General features: G+C 36.2%; 2 protein-coding genes across 2 annotated transcripts in view; both read left to right on the top strand.

Moving 5' to 3' along the window:
* The window catches only part of LOC139134939 (GDP-fucose transporter 1-like), a 59229-nt gene extending 39252 nt beyond the window's left edge, over positions 1-19977 (top strand). The window contains exons 4-6 of the mRNA XM_070702041.1: positions 4502-4618; positions 11977-12085; positions 15579-19977. Coding sequence (XP_070558142.1) covers positions 4502-4618; positions 11977-12085; positions 15579-16135 — 783 coding nt within the window. The 3' untranslated portion in view covers positions 16136-19977. The remainder of the gene's footprint in view (positions 1-4501; positions 4619-11976; positions 12086-15578) is intronic.
* LOC139134941 (melatonin receptor type 1B-B-like) lies at positions 7345-11492 on the top strand. Its single transcript, XM_070702044.1, has one exon. The coding sequence runs from the start codon at positions 8334-8336 to the stop codon at positions 9348-9350; it is 1017 nt and encodes a 338-aa protein (XP_070558145.1). The 5' UTR covers positions 7345-8333; the 3' UTR covers positions 9351-11492.

Raw genomic sequence — 19977 nt, 5'->3', positions numbered from 1 at the left:
CACATGCATGCAGGCTAGAAGATTAATCTAAAAATATACCTATAATCAACAATAAATGTTTGCTATATTACATGTATCTGTGGAAAAGTGTCAAGATAGTGGTGGCTAATGCTGAAGCCTTATTCCCCAAATTCTCAACATTCTCCCTCTATCTATCACTGTCAAATGGAAACGTGAACAATTGAGAGGTCACCATCAAGAACACTGAAGTGGGAATCCCTAATCTCTTTAATGCTAAAAGCATGTGACCACTGCAATGTAAATGTTTTGATAACTGTTAAAATACAACGCCTCACACCATGTCATGTTATGTAATCATTGGATCAGTGGGCAATGAATGTTCTCCTGCGGCAAACAGGTAGATGCAATTTTTGATGATGAATATAAGGGAAAAATATATGTGTGTAGAAGAATGAATATATATATATATATATTGTGTGTGTGTGTGTGTGTGTGTGTGTGTGTGTGTGTGTTGTATTAGAATGTATAGTATATTTACACACACACACACACACACACACACATATGCATATGTATGCATACACACACTATACTACACACACTTACACTGGATGGACGGATATCAGATGTGTGTGTCTGTCCATGTGTGATCAGTCAATGTAGTCAGGAGCAAGTTTAGCAGTAATTTCAGCAGTTTTGCAAGTTATCTTATCACCTCCATGTCCAGAATGCATTGGTTAACGTACAGACAAACAAAATATTCTCAACCCAAGTGAAAGGATGGAAGTTTGGGTGTGATGACAAATACAGTGTCATAATAACTTGACTAGATATCATAACATAGAATTTACAGGTTTTGGGGTTTTGAGTTTAGTAGATAAAATTTTTTGAATTGTTGGGATTCCGTCAATATGCAGGTGTATTACTGACAATTAAAATTATAACCTGGCTGCCTTGAAGAGCTTATTCAGTTGTCAGTTACTCAATCATCAACAACATATTCTATGTGATTTTTATTAAGGCTAATTTGTATGAGTAAATACTGCATTCGGATTCCATTCCTGTATCTTCTGTGAAGTATTGTTGCAGGCCACCAGTAGTGAAAGGTTTCATTTGTTACTTTCAAAGTCAATGTTAAATAATGCAAAGAAGGACTGTAGGAAAACAAGTTAGAAGTATGTTACTTCAATTCAAGCTCTCAAGGAACATTTAGGTTGAGTTGGCCCCTGTAACTCTCACACACTGCTGTCGCCGGATTATATCAATGCACGTTTGTATTAATCTGGTTAATGGTGGGATTTATGGTGAAAGTTTGCCAGGCAGCAGCTCTTTAAGCATAAATTGTAAATGTCATCACATTGGTGTAATTTTCCTTTGCAACAATAAATTATGCTGGTCTCCTAGCTCAGTACTTGCTTGCGTGTATGTCTGTGTGTTGTAATCTGAGTGTTGGATGATGTACCACTTATGTCTAAATTTGGTAGATTAGTAGTTGTATCAGATCCAAGTATGGACACAATGTGGTTCAGTGATTTACCATATTTAAATTATGGTGAAACTTGTCAAAATCAAACCACAAGACTACTCTAATTGTATTTGCCTTTTAAAAATTTAAACTAACAAATATTTCTGTAACAAAGTGCCAGAAATCATATTCATTTTGCTTATTGTTTATTTGATCTTATTTAATGAGGGCAGTCCAATAAATTCCAAAGAGAGTGTATCTCTTCCAGGGCCCTCAGGATTGAGAAATCTAAAATATAAGAACCACATAAAAACATGTTCAAAAGGACAAATACAACAACCAGACATGTTGAAGATATACCTTGTAGTAGCATTTTTGAAAATAAAGTTGGTGCACACCCTACCTGTCATCATCAAGACTTGGAGATTTTTTTATTTATATGTAAACAGTCTTTTTGATTCTATCAATATTTGGTTGAGCGGGTTTCTCTGAGACTTCATAAACTGCCGCTACATCCTGAGAAATGAAATTTAATTCCATGATTTATGTTTAGTCAAATAGCACAGCCAGTCTGGACTAATGAGCTCATAAATACCTTATTTTTGCAGGACATAAATGCCTCTCCGAGCTAAGCCATAATGTGGACGATTCGTATAAACTTAAATGTGACACAGTTGAAAGCATAGTAATGTAGTCATGGTAACCATTTATTCTATGTCTGCAAGTAATTCTACTTGTAAAGTTTGTAAGTTCTGAAGTTAAAATACTTACTATCATCTGTCAGGTTCTTTGTATGATTTCACAGGACAAAATTTTATTTTTCTGGTATTTTTTATGTGTCCAGAATTAAGGAAACTCATGAAACTCAATCAAATGCTCTAGCAGAGGCTTAGGTCTGAACTTTTGTCAAGGCACCTGTTGGTTCATTAGCATAAATTTTTGGCAGCTATCAAAAATTGTAGATTAATACCCCAATTAACATAATTTCATAATTTGCATATAACTAGTATCTGTCATTGGCGTGCAAGTCATTTGATAAACTGACTCATCATAAATGCTTTACATAGATTTACCTGTATTCCGTGTAGTGTACTGTACTCTAGATGAATTTTGTCAGTAACATGGTCGAAGATGTGGAATACAAGTATCTTCTCACATGAAACAGACTTCACAAATATTATGAGCGCAGACAGTAACTTTGTCCTTTTAAACAGAACCTGTGATGAGTTTCTGAAGTACATGACTCATGTCTATGATACACTTTGTCTCTGTGCATATTAGCCTGTGTGTACATCTGTATAGATACCGTTGAAAGCTTGCCTAGTGTTGAAACATTTATTAGGAGAATGGCACGCAATGTCAATAAAGTTGCTGGTAAAATAATGAGAGAACTATGATCTAAAGGAGATGCCATACATGATGTATCATAGCATGTCTTAGTAATTGTATTTTCTAGTATTTTTGCTCAGTTCACAAATGTTGTTTCCTCTTCTTCTCTTTAATAAAGATATGTCAAACTGTCCTGAGGTCAACCTGCCACAGCCTGCTCGTGTGTTCTGTTATTTTTAAAAGCTGGATTTTATTCTGAATTCAAGTTCATTTATCAATAATTGAACATTGTTGCATACTGATAACAATGGGTTATGTTTACATGCCAAAATTATACTTTGTATCTCAGTGTTTTGTCAGAGAAGAAGAAAACGTACTCGTTGAGACAGAAAGCCATGATAACATTCAGAATATTTTCCCTTTATTTAAGATGTCTTTTCAGGTCAATTAGTGATTTACATAAACAATGTATTAATAGCATAGGAGTATGCCAGGTGATAGTCTGCTGAATGAAATTTTTAAGCTGAAATCTGAATCATAATGAAAAGTTACCATCATCATTAATTAAGTATCGTCAGCGTCACAACAATAGCTAGATGTACTGATCTTTGACCAGCAGCATGGGGTAGGAAGAGAGCTGCATTCAAGGGTGAATGATATTGAAAAAAATCACATTTTCTGTGATTGTTTTTCAAGTTCATCTTTTGGTATCATTTCAGGCATCTCACATCCAAGGTGAACAGGTTCACTGCCTGTTTGCTATTCCACACCAGACTAAGTATCAAAGGAAAATCCAATGCCAGCAATGCATGTATGCCTAATATTTTAAACTTCTCTACATCGATAAACAGCCTGGAAAGAGAAACTGAATAAAAATCACTGTGTTTGAATTAACCTACCTAACCTGTATTCAGTAAAAGTTTATGATATTAGATATACTGGTATTTATAAATATTCACTCAATGATAACCATAATCTGTGAGCAGGGGACCTACCGGTACATGTACGTAATGTTAGAACTCATTTTATAAGATAAGTCTCATAAGCAGTCACAGTCGTGTGCAAATGAGGCCATGCATGCCTGTTATGATCATAAAACCATGCTGATAAATGATTTATTCGCATCGTTTTTATTATCGATGGGTAGCAGATGGAGAATGATGATGTCAGTTAATAAAGATTGGATTTTAAAGATGGAACTTCATTTGTGTTTGTCTGTACTTTTTATTGGGCTGTATTTGAATTCCAGGTGGAGTTTCTTTGAAATTCTCTCAGCAAATGACCTACAAAGTGAAAATAAAGACCATTTGCGAAACATCTTGATGATAATTTATTTCAAAAAAATGTAAAATATGACGTTTTGTCTTTCAAACTGTAGTTGTACCACAGGAAACCAAAGCCTTGCGTTTTGATATAAACAATATGTCAATGAATGTATGAGATATTCAGTGCAATTGATATAATGGTATATATGCATTTGTGTTCTGAGAGGTTGAGAGAGAGAGGTTGAGAGAGAGAGAGAGAGAGAGAGAGAGAGAGAGAGAGAGAGAGAGAGAGAGTTTGTGCATGCATGTGTGTGTGTGAGGTGTGTGTGTGTACATGTGTGTGTGGTGAGAGGCCAAGGTCTCAACCTTTGTGCATGTTCTGTGAGGACACTTGACAAACTATCTGCTGACCATTATCATCATCTATCTATTTTGTCAATCTTCAAATTCCATATTATTTTTTTTTAATCCTGCATTTCAGGTGCTGCCTTTGTCAGTGGTATTTGTTGGCATGATCACGTTCAACAACCTGTGCTTGAAATATGTAGGTGTGTCTTTCTACAATGTTGGTAGATCCCTGTCAACAGTATTCAATGTGGTGAGTATATTGACCACTGCCTTGGGGTATCTGTGAAACCACCAGGTACAGGTGGATAAACAAATCAACATTGTGGGAATTTTGTATTTGTTCAGGGACAAATAATCTTGATAATATACATGTCAGACAGACTGGCAGGGAAAGGGATTTACAAGGCTATTTCATTACGTTTTAAAGTCAGCTGTTTCCATGACCACAGTTCTGCTCCAGCTCCTATTCAGGTCAGTTTCTCAGAAGTTCTGGTCTGGTGAATTCTTTGGTTAATCATCAGAAAATGTCGCAAAATATTTCAGTAGACTCTGATAATTAACAGTAATGATTTTTATGCAGTCATATTCAGAACTCTAAAGACGACATTTTTACCACTAAAATTTCTTCTTCCAGTGAAATGATATTACTTCATTGCAAACAGTGACGTAGAATAAGCAAACAACATATCGTCAATGCAGTTCCCAGTAGAACTTATCAAAAATATTGCCTCCTCAGAAATCATACAAAAGATCAAAGAAAAAAACTTACCTGAATTTACTGACACTAGAATCCAAAAAGGTGATCTAAAATCCTGTAAAATGCATTATTGTTATTATTTACATTGTAATTCTAGTCCAGACCAGAATTCACTTGTCAGCAGAGCAGCAATAACAACTCAGTTTACACATGTATCTGCTAAGTTGACAAGCTGAATGCTGTGTATATCAACATGCTAAAGTGCAAGAAATTATGGTTGACATAAAAAACAAAATTAGTGAAAAATCATCAAAAGTTGTCATTACTACCATACTGGCCCATTAAATTGGTGTAATTTGAGATACAAAGTAGTGTCTAACCTGTCAAATATACTGTGCATTTTATCCTATTGATAAAATCCACAAATGAAAATTAACTTTTTTCTCTCAAATATTTAACTAATTCAAGTGCAATATCTCTTAAACACTTGATATATAAACATAGCAATACCTTTTTAATTGGATGTGATATATCCATCATACCATGGCCACAGTTCAAATTGAAATTTTGACAAAGTCACTAGTATGTTGACATTAATTTGTTTGTTTTGTCATGTGTAATAAGTTATTCATATCATTTTATTATTTTCTGTAAACTTTAAAGTCAAGTGCTGAACATACTGGTCATTAGATGCAAAATTGTCGTTGAAAACCTAAAGTAATCATTATGTCACAACAGTAGCATCAATGTGTAACTCCGTAGGACAAACTACTCGACAATTTCATAAGCCAAACCAGCCTTATAAGTAATCATATTTGTGAAAGAAGTAAAATCCAAGTGTGTTAAAGAAAAGAACATTGACCCTGTAAGGCAGCATAAGATAGTTTTCAGTGAACCAACATCACAGGGACCTTGAACACAAGTCCCTCTTTAAAAATGCTTTTTTCCAATCTACTGGCGGCAAAGAGACATTCAAACACTTGACTTTGACCTTCAATTAAAATGTTTTGAAGTGCATAAGAGTGATTTATCAACAACTGTTCAAATAGTACTGGTTTTAGCCGTTTTAATCTAATATTTGCAGCAGGAAATTAGTTCTGTCCCACAGGTCAGCCAAAGACGTTTCTTACTCTACATGTCCAATAAATATTCTCTTAAAATTTTAAAGAGATGATACTCAGAGAGACTGGTTTATACCTACCCAGTTAATGGCTGGTGATATTGATTATGCGGAAACAATATAATTGTGTGGTTGTGGTTAGGTCATTTCTACCCACCAACCCTGTACTTTTAGTAAAACAAGGCGTAAACCTGGAAGTAAAAGCAATGCTTAATTCTCAAAAGAATATGAACAACAGAAAAAAATGTCAAAAACTATATTGTTAGAATGATATTATCATGATTCAAGTGTGTAGTAAACAACACAGCAGCCTGTCCAGTTGATATTGTGTTAGGAATCCAGTGTTTTTCGCGTCAAGATTGTCGGTCTATTCATAAAGAACTTTTCATCCTTTCCAGCACATTCCATACAGTTAAACTTGACCATTTTGATCAGACTGGTGTGTCATGAAATTAGTTACAAGTGTTAGTGATGGTTTCCTCACTTTCTTCTCTTCACATCTCAATTTGCCAAGCTAACAACTTTATGGTAGAATGCGCATTTGGGACAGATATTCAGGCTCTCAAATTTTTACACTTCCTTTCTGATCTACCACTCATGGAGGCTTGTTTTAAAGCTCTTGGTGTAAGAAAAATTTTCACCATCTTAGTTTTTCAAAAATCAAAACTTTCATTTTTCCTCATAGAGTTAACACAGATTCAAATATTGGTAATTTTGTTTCCCTAGTACCACACTTTGCACAGTGACTCATTTTGGATTTAGTAAAAGAATGGTTGAAATTTTCATGTAGGAAAACTTCAGAAAAAGTTAAAGTCTTTTACTTTCAAGTATACGACAGTTCCTTAAAGTTATGACTGTGATTATTTTAAATGAGAAAGATACATTGCTTGCATTGTTTTGTTGTACTTTTATCTGTAAACATACTTTGAAATTATTGTTGCCCAGATTTCATGTGTTTATCATTTTCTTCAATAAATTAGTCTTCTTCTTGAAATAGAAAGTTTTCATTAAAGAATATAAAATGTATTCTTATAAGAATTTTAGATTCAGTATATAACTTATAAGTCTAAATTGAGCTTGTTCCATACGTCAACATTATCATAGTATTTCAAACTCGATATAATTAATAGTGGTGAAAAAAATTCCTTTCGCTTATGAAAAGCGTTTATTTCCGTTTTCCATTCAAGTGTCAGCAATTTGACATTACAGTTTTCATAATCTTGCCACACACTCAGCAAATATTTTTAGACAGTGGTGTGTTTTATTCTGACATATAATCCAAATGATTAAAAATATAAAAGACGCACTATTGACTCATTTTTAAAAACTAGTTTTATCAATAATATTAGCAATAAAATAATGAAATTGGCTATTCATGAACACCATCAACAGATTGCCACTTTCGTATATAAAGGAATTACCTGGCATTTTTTCATTGACTTCCTACACACACATGCATCGATATGAGCAGAAAAGACATATTAACACTTACAAATGACAAGTTTTTGGTAGAATGGTTGACATGGAATTGCAATTTAAAACACTCCACATGGTCAGGTTTCTACTCAACCCTGTCAGTCCTTTCATAGTGATCATATCTACATCAAGGAAGAGATCTATTATGTTCTTAACTTATGATTGTCAGCCATGACACTTGAAATACAAATCAACTTCTGTCCCTCTGAGCAGTCTAAATAGCACACTACAAGCCGGTACTTTAACCTCAGCCAACCATAGAAATTAGTAATATTTTTAAATGGCCAGACATCAGCAGACTAGTATTTTAACTCCCTCCTCGCACTGCTGTTGCTCTGCATTATACTGATGTTCATGTGACCCACTGGAAAAGCTTACTGGGTACGTTTGGAGTGTGCTGAGCCGACTGGAGTGTTGACCGAAATAAAGTATTGGTCATAAATGTCAGAGGGTAATTTGACACATAAATTTCTGCTGCCTCGGTGAGCTCTTGAGTGTGAGTGATGTCTGCTTTGTATTGCCGGTCGGCGTGTAAACGCCCCTGATCACTTCACTGCTACTCGCACACACACCATGATAGCAGTGTGGTACAGATTGCTGGCACGTTACCGGTATAGGCATTGCTGAGAGGAGAAACCAAAGAGAGAAAAAAACCAAAGGAAAAGCGGCGGGATGGATAATGTAACAGAGGATGATGGCTGCGGCGAGGTACAGAAAAATAGGGTTGTAGTTGTTGTGATTGAAGCATCTTTTCTTGGAGTCTGCATGTTGGTGGGAACTTTCGGTAACTGTCTCACAATAATCGCTGTGGCCACCAACGTAAAACTGCAAAGCACCGCGAACATCTTTGTGACTAATCTGGCAATTGCTGATCTCATGGTGTGTCTGATACTGGAGCCATTCTACATGGTTGGAGTGATTCATCAGGAATGGCCGCTCAACGACGGACTTTGCACACTTTTAGGATTTCTCAGTGTCGCTCTTCGGGGTTCATCCGTCTGCAGCTTGGGTTGTATAGCCATAAACAGATTTATCACCATAACAAAACCGGTGGCAGTGAGTGTTGCCATATATACAACGCCGATGACTGTTTTCATGTGTGTGTTGATATGGTTCATACCGATCGTGTTCGCCCTCCCGCCAGTGTTCGGATGGAGCGCTTACAGCTTTGACAGAATGACGCTTAACTGTAAGATATCATGTCAGTCAAATATTTACTTCTTCATAGTGCTTTCCCTGGTCCTCTTCTCAATCGGCGTCATTATCCTGTTTTGCTACACCGGCATCTTCATTCACGTCTGGAAAAGCAAGCGCCGCGTGGAGGAGTCAGCGGAACTTTCAGTCACCCAGCGACAAAGCAACAAAGATGAGGACAGTTCCACCACATCGCCTGACGGAGCTGGGCAGTCCCCCCAGAGACGGACAAGACACAGCCGGAAGAAGGAAATCCGCATTGCCATCAACCTGTTCATAGTGTTTATTGTGTTCTGCATCTGCTGGCTTCCGTTTGTCTGTCTGTCGCTGGTGGACAACGAGAGAAATGCCAGTCACAGAGTCTGGAGGGCTTTCTCTCTCTTCTCGTTCTCCACTTCATCCATCAACTTTCTCCTGTATGCCCTGAAAAATAAACACTTTATCGCAGCGTACAAGAAAGTCCTGATGTCTCCCTGCCGCAAATGTAATACCTGAAACTGACCTTCTGACATTGATTCATACCGTCCTTGAATGTACACAGTATTTGCAGTTACCATCAAGACTACATTTACCCAATTATAGGTTGAATGTCATTTACCAAGATGCAGTTTTGAGAGTTATTTCCACTTTTAAGTGCACTGATCACAGTGAAAATGAATTTTATGTTCATTTCATGTTTTTTTTATTGTTTCTATGGTAGCAGCAACTTTGTAAACATGAAAGGTGTAATCGTTTTTTGCTAACCATATTCTGTACAGTTATACAAACTGTGTGTTTGATACATTCCTCAGTGGCAGATAAAGTTTTGTAACGTAGCGCAGCATTACTAAATAAATAAAGTTCTTTCCTTTTGAAGTTAGATGTTGCCGGGTCGTTTATTTCAGCAAAAGTGTTTTATTGAACTATTTGCTACCAACTTCAGGCCACAAGGAGGTCACTCATCAGAGAGCCGTGAAACTTGCCGGTATTTCAAGTGATATGCCGGCACTGCTCAATGGGTCCGTGAATAACTCTCCTTGGTTGTGACAGTAATGGTACGGCAAGTCATCGTGAATCCAATTAAGGACATGTTTAGCGGCCTTGCTCATAAGCTTTGAAATGAATCACCCATAAAATCCGTGATCTTTTGTGTGTTTTTTATTTCTTTGGTCGGTATTAAATTGGCAATGAAGTCATAAGAGAGTAAATATTGACTGTACCCTAACCTGACAACACTTTGTGCTGCGAACCACTCTTAATTTACCCTGCAACAACTGCAAAAAAAACGCTCTTCATTAAATGCAGAAAACTTGCAGAGATCGCGTACTTTTAGTGGCATTTTGGTTTTCCTCACAACCCAAATTATTTAATATCTGAAATTGCTGTGAAAAGCAAATCTTTATATGAATATGTGTATTCATGAGAAAGGAATCTCAATTGAACTGTGAGTTAATTCCACACAACAAGTGTACAGTATATACGTTGCATGTAAAGTCATGCAAATTGACCTGTCCTTGCAGTGAAATTCACTGCCAAAGACAAAGATTTATAACCATCACGTTTCAAACATTGTGCAGTTAATAATATACACATAGTTGATTTGTTTGTATTTAAAAGTGAAAAAAACAAACATGAAGTATTCCCACTACCATACACACAGTCAAAATGGAAAGAAAATCAATAGTTGTCAGATGAGCTATTGTAATGAAGTTGTAAACTTTAATGAAGGTCATAATTCATTGAAACATAAAAGGAGAAAATTTCAACTCAATGATTGGTTACTGTGTTTGGTTGACTTTTCACACCCAGAGAATCTGTTATACATTTTTCTACCTGACTTTCCAATCATTGGTATGCCTAGAAACAATTGTATTACAAACATCTGGCCTTTTACAGAGGAAAATATTATCTTTTGTATTTGAGTGCATCTGTATGGCTCAATATGCTGTACACGCCTGTTTTTCCCTTTCCATTTGCCTTCAGTTGTGTGTGTACCAGTGTATGTCCAAATATGCCACCCTCAACAAGGACACTTTCAGTTGGCCAATTTCACCTATTCTTAAGCTTAAAAGGGTGAAAAGTGACGTCATGTAAACTCGCTTTCATTTGTAAAAGGTCATCTGTCATTAAACATTGAAGAACAAAATGTCAAAGATTTATAGCCATCACGTTTCAAATATTGTGCAATATTGTGTGTAATCTATACAATAATAAAGGGTTTTCATTTTTTTGTTTGAAGTACCGGTAAAAGTACCGTTTTTTCATTTACAGTAGATTTTACCTCCGATTTTGGTGACAAATGTGAAATTCAAGTGACTCGACGTTTCTGTGAAAATATTTCATTAAATGTTACATCTATGCATGTTTCCTTCACTTGTTGTGGGACTGTGATCGTATCATTTAGATTTCAATTTTTTGCATTCCCAGTGCTGTATTATACCACTGCAGCTCTTTTCTGTATTGTTAGGGTTCATAGTCCATAATTTTTAGTTTGGTTATTACAGTTGTGTGTACACATTGTAACAGAAGATACATCTTTGTCATCTGAAATTCCAAACTCAGCAATCACAATCCATAGAGACAGCATTATGCTCAGCATTTCCATATGTTATTCATATGTTCTTCATATTGTCTGGACAAAGAAATAGCAATTTTCAACAGCCAATAGTGAAATTGACACAATTCACAGTACCCATGTACCGGTACATGCCTTTGTTCACGTCGCACCATGATGACTTTTATATGTGTGCAAAACCGTGGAATATAAAGTTGGAAGAATATTAAAGGATATTATCATGAGCAATTTTCCCATTATGAAATAAAGATCAATTTCCATTATCAGATTGTACTTATCACATTCATGACACTAGGGTACTGGACTCGGAGAATGTTGAGTTGGAGACTGGAACATGATGGTGTACCCTTGGGCAAGGCACTTCACTCCCTCATTGCTTCACTGGATAATGGGCAGACGATACCTCATCCTGTAAACAGGCTTTCTCTCATTGGACGATGGGTTGAATAAAAGCATAAAATAAAAAAATCACTTAGAAAGAATGTATGTTGTATATGATCTCAGACAGGATATGATAGTTCAAATATTTTGTCCTAAACCCAGTATTTTGGTATTTCGTCATTTCAGATACTGTCATACGCTGTACTGAAACAGACAACATCAGTGAAAGCCATTATATGCTGTTGTGTCATCATTTCTGGTTTTATTCTAGGAGTTGATCAGGAGGGAAACACAGGTAAGTCGGACAGTTGTATGACAGCCAAATATATCAGTGCTCTACATTGCACTGTTCAACCTCAGTAATGCACTGTTTGCACTCGCTGTAACATTCTCAAATATAGCTTTTTTTCATATGTGTGTTGAAGCATCAGACATTTCGTCCCCTCACAAGATGATTTCTAACAATACAGGAAGCCTAATAAAAACTTATGAGTTCAATGTATATCAAACAAAATCAGTACAGCACTTGCAAGTACATGTACCGTATGTATCGTACACAGGTACATGTAGTGGGCAGTCAATGTAATGCAGTATTTTTAGTGAATCACACACACACGCGCACTCAAGAAAGACAAACAAGGGATGGGTCTGAGCATTGTTGACAAACCTGTCATAACCCCACACAAAGAGCTGACATAACTTCATAGCAAGAATATTTATTTACGTGTACATGCAGTAAATTACCCCGTCTTATCTTGATGCTTGTACCATATTTCATCAAAACTGGCGTCGTTGTATCAAACCCTTGAACATTCACAAGTTTGTTCACGCACCCTCTGATTTAGACGCCAGCCAAGGTTCAAAAACAGTGTAGCTACGTTCAGTTTACAGGGCTCGAAATAATACCTGTCTGCCTGTCCCGGACAAGTGAAATTTGGCCTGGGACAAGTAGTTTTGAAAAGTACTTGTCCAAGTGGACAGGTAGGTTTTTCAGCCTGCAACCAGTATTTCAACCTATTGACTACAGCAAATATTCAAAAGTTTAAATTATTATATAACAGCGTTTCCGTTATAATTTCAAAACTTGTGTAAGATTTTACGCAACTTGGTTTTTATTTGCGTAAAATGTATCAACAACGTGTACCGTGTTGGTGGGAATCGGCATCTGAAGTGAGTTGGGCAGTCTTTTCTGCCAAACTTGGGGGGGTTTCCTTTAATGCGCATGCTTTATTAACAAAAAACAATAGCCTGGGGGCTTCAAGGTATAGTAGCTGAACGCTCTCAATGCCGTGATGCATGTCTCGTAAATGATCGTCGAGCAGCCTAATGACTTCATGTTCAAAGAAAATACTTTCTTACAACGAAATTAGTGTTTCAAAGGGCTAACAAAAAGCAGATACTGGTCAAAATCCAGCGGGACCTCAAGAATGCAACCCAGAGTTTAAATCGTCACCCGTAAACACTTTCCAAATAACAGGCGACTACTTTCCAAATAACAGGCGACGTTATGACCATCATTAACCGTATTGTGTTACCACCAACATAGACTCGATGGATTCTCGAATTTTTTGCATCTGTAGTGTCATTGTCTGTACAGAACTGATTGACATGATGCTTTGTGATGATGAAATACCATGATAAATGTCACTTGCAAGCAGGTGCATATGTTCTATTTTTGTCCTGCATTGAAACCACGTTCAGGCAATGTAGTGCGGGCCAAGTACGTCGTGTCATGGGGCAGCATTTCTCAATGCGTATTAGTTTACGCAGCCATGATTTTTTTTGCGTATTTCAGAACTATTTTGCGTAAAATATGCAGGATTTTGCGTTAACGAAAACGCTGTATATACCTTTTACAATTTTGAAAATCATTATATTTGGATATTTACCTGTCAGAAAAAAGTAAAAAATTCGATAATATCTAATCACTGTTTACAAGAGGCAGCCATATTGATTTATCTAAGGTCACGTCTCAAATCTCTTAGATTGGGAGATTCTCAGAGCTATCTCGACACCGCTGTTACGCCAGTTTGCATATGATACAGGCATGAGTTTGTTGAATTGAATTGAAACTAGTATAGTTTCTTAGAATAAATTATGCCATTTTGGACAGGTACTTTTCTCATTGGGACAGGTACTTTTTATTTTGACTTGTCCAGTGGACAGGTGGTTGAAAAAAAGTATTTCGAGCCCTGGTTTATAAATAACACAAGTGCATGGGTCTTAAGGAATTTATCTGACAAACATGAATCAAAGATGAGATGTTACAGTGTCTGGAAGATATTTGCCCAGCAGGTTTTTGTGAACATTACAAAATAGTACTATTTGTCTTGTCTAAATTCATAAAAATATTGATTAAAGGGATTATCAGACAGATTTACATCCTGAGTTGAATATGTCAGTTAAAACAAAAATCAAACTACACTTACATTTTGTCATAGTGTCATCAAAGTCTTTCTGACTAGTTACAAGCAACAGCAAAGCACTACAAGAAGGCTAAACTGATATTTAAATGTTTGTCATTCTCACAATTGCTTGTTCCTAAATCCTAACCAAGAAGGCTGAAAGCTTCATCATCATTCTCCCGTGGACCATTTATTTCCACTTCCGAACAAGGCTGTTTGGTCACTGCAGCCATGGTTGTCAAGCCAACAGCATTTATGCCAAAGTGGTTTGATGACCTCAACATCTTTTGAAGTCTACACTAAACCTTCAGAATCATTCCATAGGTATCGGTAAACCCCTGTGATTTATAATTACTCTGTTTTCAAAGGAGTTGAGTGATAGTAAACATTTGAAAATGCATTTGAAAATTAAAAGTATCCTACACTTTCAAACTAGATGGTGCTTGCAATTCTGTTAATATGCATAATAAAATATTTGCTAGTAATATTCCATGTGAGTGCCAAAAATTTATACACTCCATAATTTTATAGATACAGCATTTGGATTTATGAATACAAAAATGAGTTATTACAGGAAAACAAGAAGATTTTTGGTGTAATATCTCGTTAACAGCTCTACACTCAGTTTCTGTATATTTTCTCTCACTGCAAACACTTCATTCTAGACCATTATGTCAATTACCATTGAATCAGTGACACTTAAAGTTTGATATATGTAGTTATTTAAAAGCTGCCTCGATTACACTGATACAAACATATCCGTACTTGCACTAGAGCAGCCACCTTAACCTTGAATGTGTTCCCATTGGGGTCGGAGGAGATTATTTCCTGGGTCAGCAACATATGTACACACAGCCCTTCAATTTCACAGCACTCTCACCAGAGTCTGAAGTAGGGATCCTGTCAAAGTCTGACTGTGCAGTTCATGAGTGGCTGCACAACTTTTGTAATTTACCGGCTTTGGATAGCATAACATTGACTATAATTTATGCAAATTAATCTGATGCACAGTGTTCATTTTTAGCCACGTACTTAACAAACTTCCAAGCCATTCACTGATGTTGGCAGACTACCTTCCCAACAAAAATATTTCTCATCCGGGAATACACACTTTGACTCATCCCCTTACCGGACCATCTATCAATGATCATTTCGCCACCAGGTTGAAAAATCTTGAACACTCTGTAATACATGCATAAATATGCTTATGTATAAATTAAGTCATCAACCACACCAAACATATTTCAGTCCGTATTTCTTGACATCTGTAAGCAAATGAGGTGTATCCTATATTTAATTCATAATGAAGTTACAACAGTAAACAGGAAAAAAAAACGGCACTTTCTGACAAAGTATGTGTGTTTTTGACTTGTATCTTCACAGGTGTTCTCAGCTACATGGGTGTAGTGTACGGAATTCTTGCCAGCCTGTGTGTTTCGCTGAATGCAATTCTCACAAAGAAGGTGCTACCAGCCGTGGATGGCAGTATAGGCAAACTACAATATTACAATAATATCAATGCGTGCATCTTATTTTTACCCCTGCTGTTCCTGACAGGTGAATTTACTGTTCTGCTAAATTTTGAAAAGATCGGTGCCACGGCGTTCTGGACCGTGATGACGATCAGCGGTCTGATGGGTTTCTCGATTGGCTATGTGACGGGACTTCAGATCCAGTACACCAGTCCGCTGACGCACAACATCAGCGGCACTGCCAAAGCTTGTGCCCAGACTATCATCGCCGTGGTGTACTACTCAGAGATCAAGACGGCCCTGTGGTGGTTGAGCAACGGGCTAGTCATCCTGGGATCGGGTGCTTACACTCATGTCAAGAGCATGGAGATGAAACAGGCCCACGAAGCAAACTTGAAAGCGATGAAAGCAGAAGATGAAGAGAACCTTATTAATGGTGGTGAAGAAGCAGATGAGGAAACTGTATAAGCAAAAAACATCTCCTAAATCTGTGACTTGATTCTTTTATATGTATTGTACGTCAAAGAATACACAGACCTTGAATATTGTCCAGACATTAAGCAAAGTGACATGTTTGAACTTTGACATTTATGCAAAATCAGATATTTCCATACTTCTTGGTCAAAGGCCTTGATCCAGGGTACATTGTCTTTCATGGCAAAGATAAATGTTAGACTTCCATGTTGCAAAATGAAGTTCTTTTTTCATCATTAACAAGCAAAGATATTGTTTTTTTATTTTCTTTGTGCATTTAAACATTGTCATTCAGAGACCCCCCTCCCCCATCCCAACCCCTTGCCAATTGAGCATAAAATTGCAATTACAATTTTATTCAAGGAAACAATTTTAAGATTATAATTTGTACATTATCACCTTATTAATGATCTGTACATGTAGACTTTTGCTGCAAACTGCACTGTTTCATGTTGTTTTTTTGTCCCAGATGTACAATCCATGTTCCTCAGTCACCGATAAATTGGTTTTCAAACAGTATTATCAATTCGATGTCCCACAAAGTTAATTTTCTGTCCAAAATTCTAAACTTTAAATTCTGTTAAACCTTGAACAGCCATCATCTTCAGAATCAGGGCTCATCTATCTCCAAACACCGTGCGAAATACGTTTCAAAGCAAATTTCAACCACTCCACTTCCGATAACATTCCGAATATGTAAACAGCCCCCAATGTATTTAACTGCTCACAATTTTCAAGGAGTATGATATGATCTGATAATTTTGCATAATTGTTAATGGAACAGCATATCAAATTACTGAAGTTTGAGGAGAGACACTGATAAGTCCTGGACTTGCCAGCACAGTGCAACTTTTTATTTTATTTTTCTGCAAACTCATTAAGTTATGGGAATTGTTAGAGTAGGGGAAAATACATTTATCACCAAGGCTGATTTCTTACCCATTAATGTTTTGAAGATTTCATTTTGTACATGTAGGATGGTTCCACTTTATGTATTTATGCTTCCCTTGTATTCTGAAAGACCACAAAAAAGGTACATTCTCCCTGCAATACTGGTATGTGCAAGTTTGGCCAGGATTGTTTTGTTTCTCTGTTGTCTGTGATCCCAGAACATGTTGAAATTTGATAAATTGACACGTTATTTTTCTAAATGTGAAAACAGTTTAGGGCCTTGTACCCAGATTACCGGGAACATTTTTTTACCATTTTTGCTGTCCTTGGCATTGTACAGTATCGGTGGCTATGTGTCATCAATCATTGATGGTACAAGTCCGTCTTGCCATAGAGGGCGCTGTTTGGCCACAAGTACTTTGAGAAAGATGTCAAGGAAAACAGTCATGGAAGAAATGGTGATTTTCCTGTGCTATGTTGCAGTTTTTTGTAGAATTATTAGTTGTTTTTACAGGCAGGACAAATGCATTTTATACTTGGATTTTCTGTGTGGCAAGTTTCAAAGTTTTGAATATTTCATGGATAATAAATGGGTTCCAAGCAAACTGAATATGTGGTATGTGTTAGACTACAAGTCACTCAAGAATGATTGATGGTTTATTGAAGAAATTATGTTGAATACATTTCATTTTCAGAATAATCAATGAAAATTAATTGCTCCTTTTTCTCAAACTTTGTCAAAGACAGTCCGCACAGTCTGTACATTTCACTCAGTAATATATCGTAATAGTAGTCTTTCCTTTGAAAATATACCTTGTGGTGCAGCTTAAGTCTTTATGTTCAACCATGAACCACACAATATGTATAACCAGGACCAAGTTCTTCAAGATGGAGATATTATCATGCACACTTTTTGCATTTGCCTTTCCAATGTAATGTATTCATGACAGGGTTTGAGCTTCTTTCATTCCATGGTCTATCTGAAAGAAATAGTGTTGAAATTTTACTTTAGTAGACTGTCCACTGCAAAGAAAATTTGCCATTCACTTTTCAAATTCATGTTTTTCACTTTTTAGACATTGCACAAATAACCATCCTTAAGATCAATATGTTTGCTGAAAAGTGCTCACAGTTTGAAGTAGATATTTCCTCTCTCTTCAAGAATATTTCAACACTGTCTTTGACACAAAATGTAAAGCACAGAACTCATGTACTTCAAGATATTCTTTATCTTTGCAAAGACTTATGGATGATATAAACACTCCAATATTTTAATGATGATATTCCCATCGAATTTGAAAATGCAAATTTTGAAATATGCATAGGCAGTATCATTTTTCATACAGTATATGCAGCTTCTAATGATTAAAGCCTTTATTCTCGCAGCAACCTGACCCCATTGGTCTTGAAAACAACCGCAACCAATGAATCATTTTCAGTTGGAACTGTATTTTTAGCTCTTAATTAAAATTCATTAATGTTATCCACAATCTCTCGACACCGTGCTATGCAGAGTACACAGTTCTTCAATGCAAGCAATACGTGATGCGCTGTTTACTTATCACCATGAGAACTGTACTGTCAATTTGTGTAGTTCCCCACTGTGTTTGGAAATGTAAATGTCAACGTCCGTCATGTATCTTCCACTCTGATGAAAATACACTTCAGACTTTGCTGACTACGGATGATAGATCATCAGTTCTTTCAAAACCGTGGCAGAGGCAGCACAGACTACCTTCATGCCGACATTAATATCTATTACATCAAAGTCATGCAGACAGGCACCCCTGGATTCAGGTTTGGATTATTGTTAGGCCGATGATTTTTCATAAATTTGTTCAACTTTGTCTTACTATCAAAATAAATTTCTCTGTACATCTTGATTTGCTGCAAGTTTTTGTATTAAATAAGATCAAGATTCAAAAGGCCATCAGCAAAACTGATAGAAAGCGCACAAATTTATCTTACCATACAGGGATTTATTTTTGAGAACTCTGTGGTACAACCATAAGTAGTTCACATCTGTGGCTGGACTGTGTCGTCAATTCAGTAACCTGGTAACATCTTTTTTTTTGTACCTTGATTTTTTTCAATCACAGTAAGCACATGAAGACCATTTGTCAAAATTCTTAAACCATTCATACAAAGAGCAGGAAATCTCACAGTTTACGTATATTCAATATTCTCATGAATTTAGGGCCGTGTGTCTTGCATAGGATGTGCAGCCAGTAGATTGTAAGAGACATGATTACAAAACTATAAACTATGCTTGAGTTTGATTACAGTAATACCAATGAATCAAGTAAAAAATGTTTTCCTTATAACACAGTCTCTGTGCTTTGGAAAACTTCCAAGTGATCTCCTACCAACAGGAATCACTATGAAAACCCCTTGCTAAGCACAGGTAGAGACTGTATGCTACTTATCTTTAATCAGGGAAATACTACATGTACATGTGCAGATGTCTTCAAACACTATGACAGTAATACAACACCAAACCCTAATGATATGGGCAAATCAGGTATTTTACAAGTAATTGTCCAATTGTGAATTAATAGTTTTAGAAATAATATGTAAAAATATACATTTAGAAAGGAAATGGTCATAAGAAATCATCAGAAAGTATATATTATATTTACTTTCTCATGATTTGTTATGATTGGTTGATTAAGACATTTATTTCCACATTTTATGTCACTTGAAGACAGCCATTGTAAATCTAAACTTGTGTTATCAAAGACATCAAAATGTGTGCATGTAGAAATGAAATCTTCCATTTTGTGGATAAAAGTGGGATGATATTAGTGAGTATGGAGTACGGTCAATCAACAGGGTGCCTTTTTTTTTCACTTGTGGTCTGTCATTAGATTGTGTGATGGCTGTGTAAACATTTCCTCCCTGGAACTAAATTATTGAATAAATTATTCATTATTTCTGCAAATAAA

This window comes from Ptychodera flava, chromosome 6 (genome assembly GCF_041260155.1).
Source record: "Ptychodera flava strain L36383 chromosome 6, AS_Pfla_20210202, whole genome shotgun sequence".
Taxonomy (NCBI): Eukaryota; Metazoa; Hemichordata; class Enteropneusta; family Ptychoderidae; genus Ptychodera; species Ptychodera flava.
The sequence above is the reverse complement of the archived record's forward strand: the minus strand, read 5'-3'. Positions and strand labels throughout refer to the sequence as shown.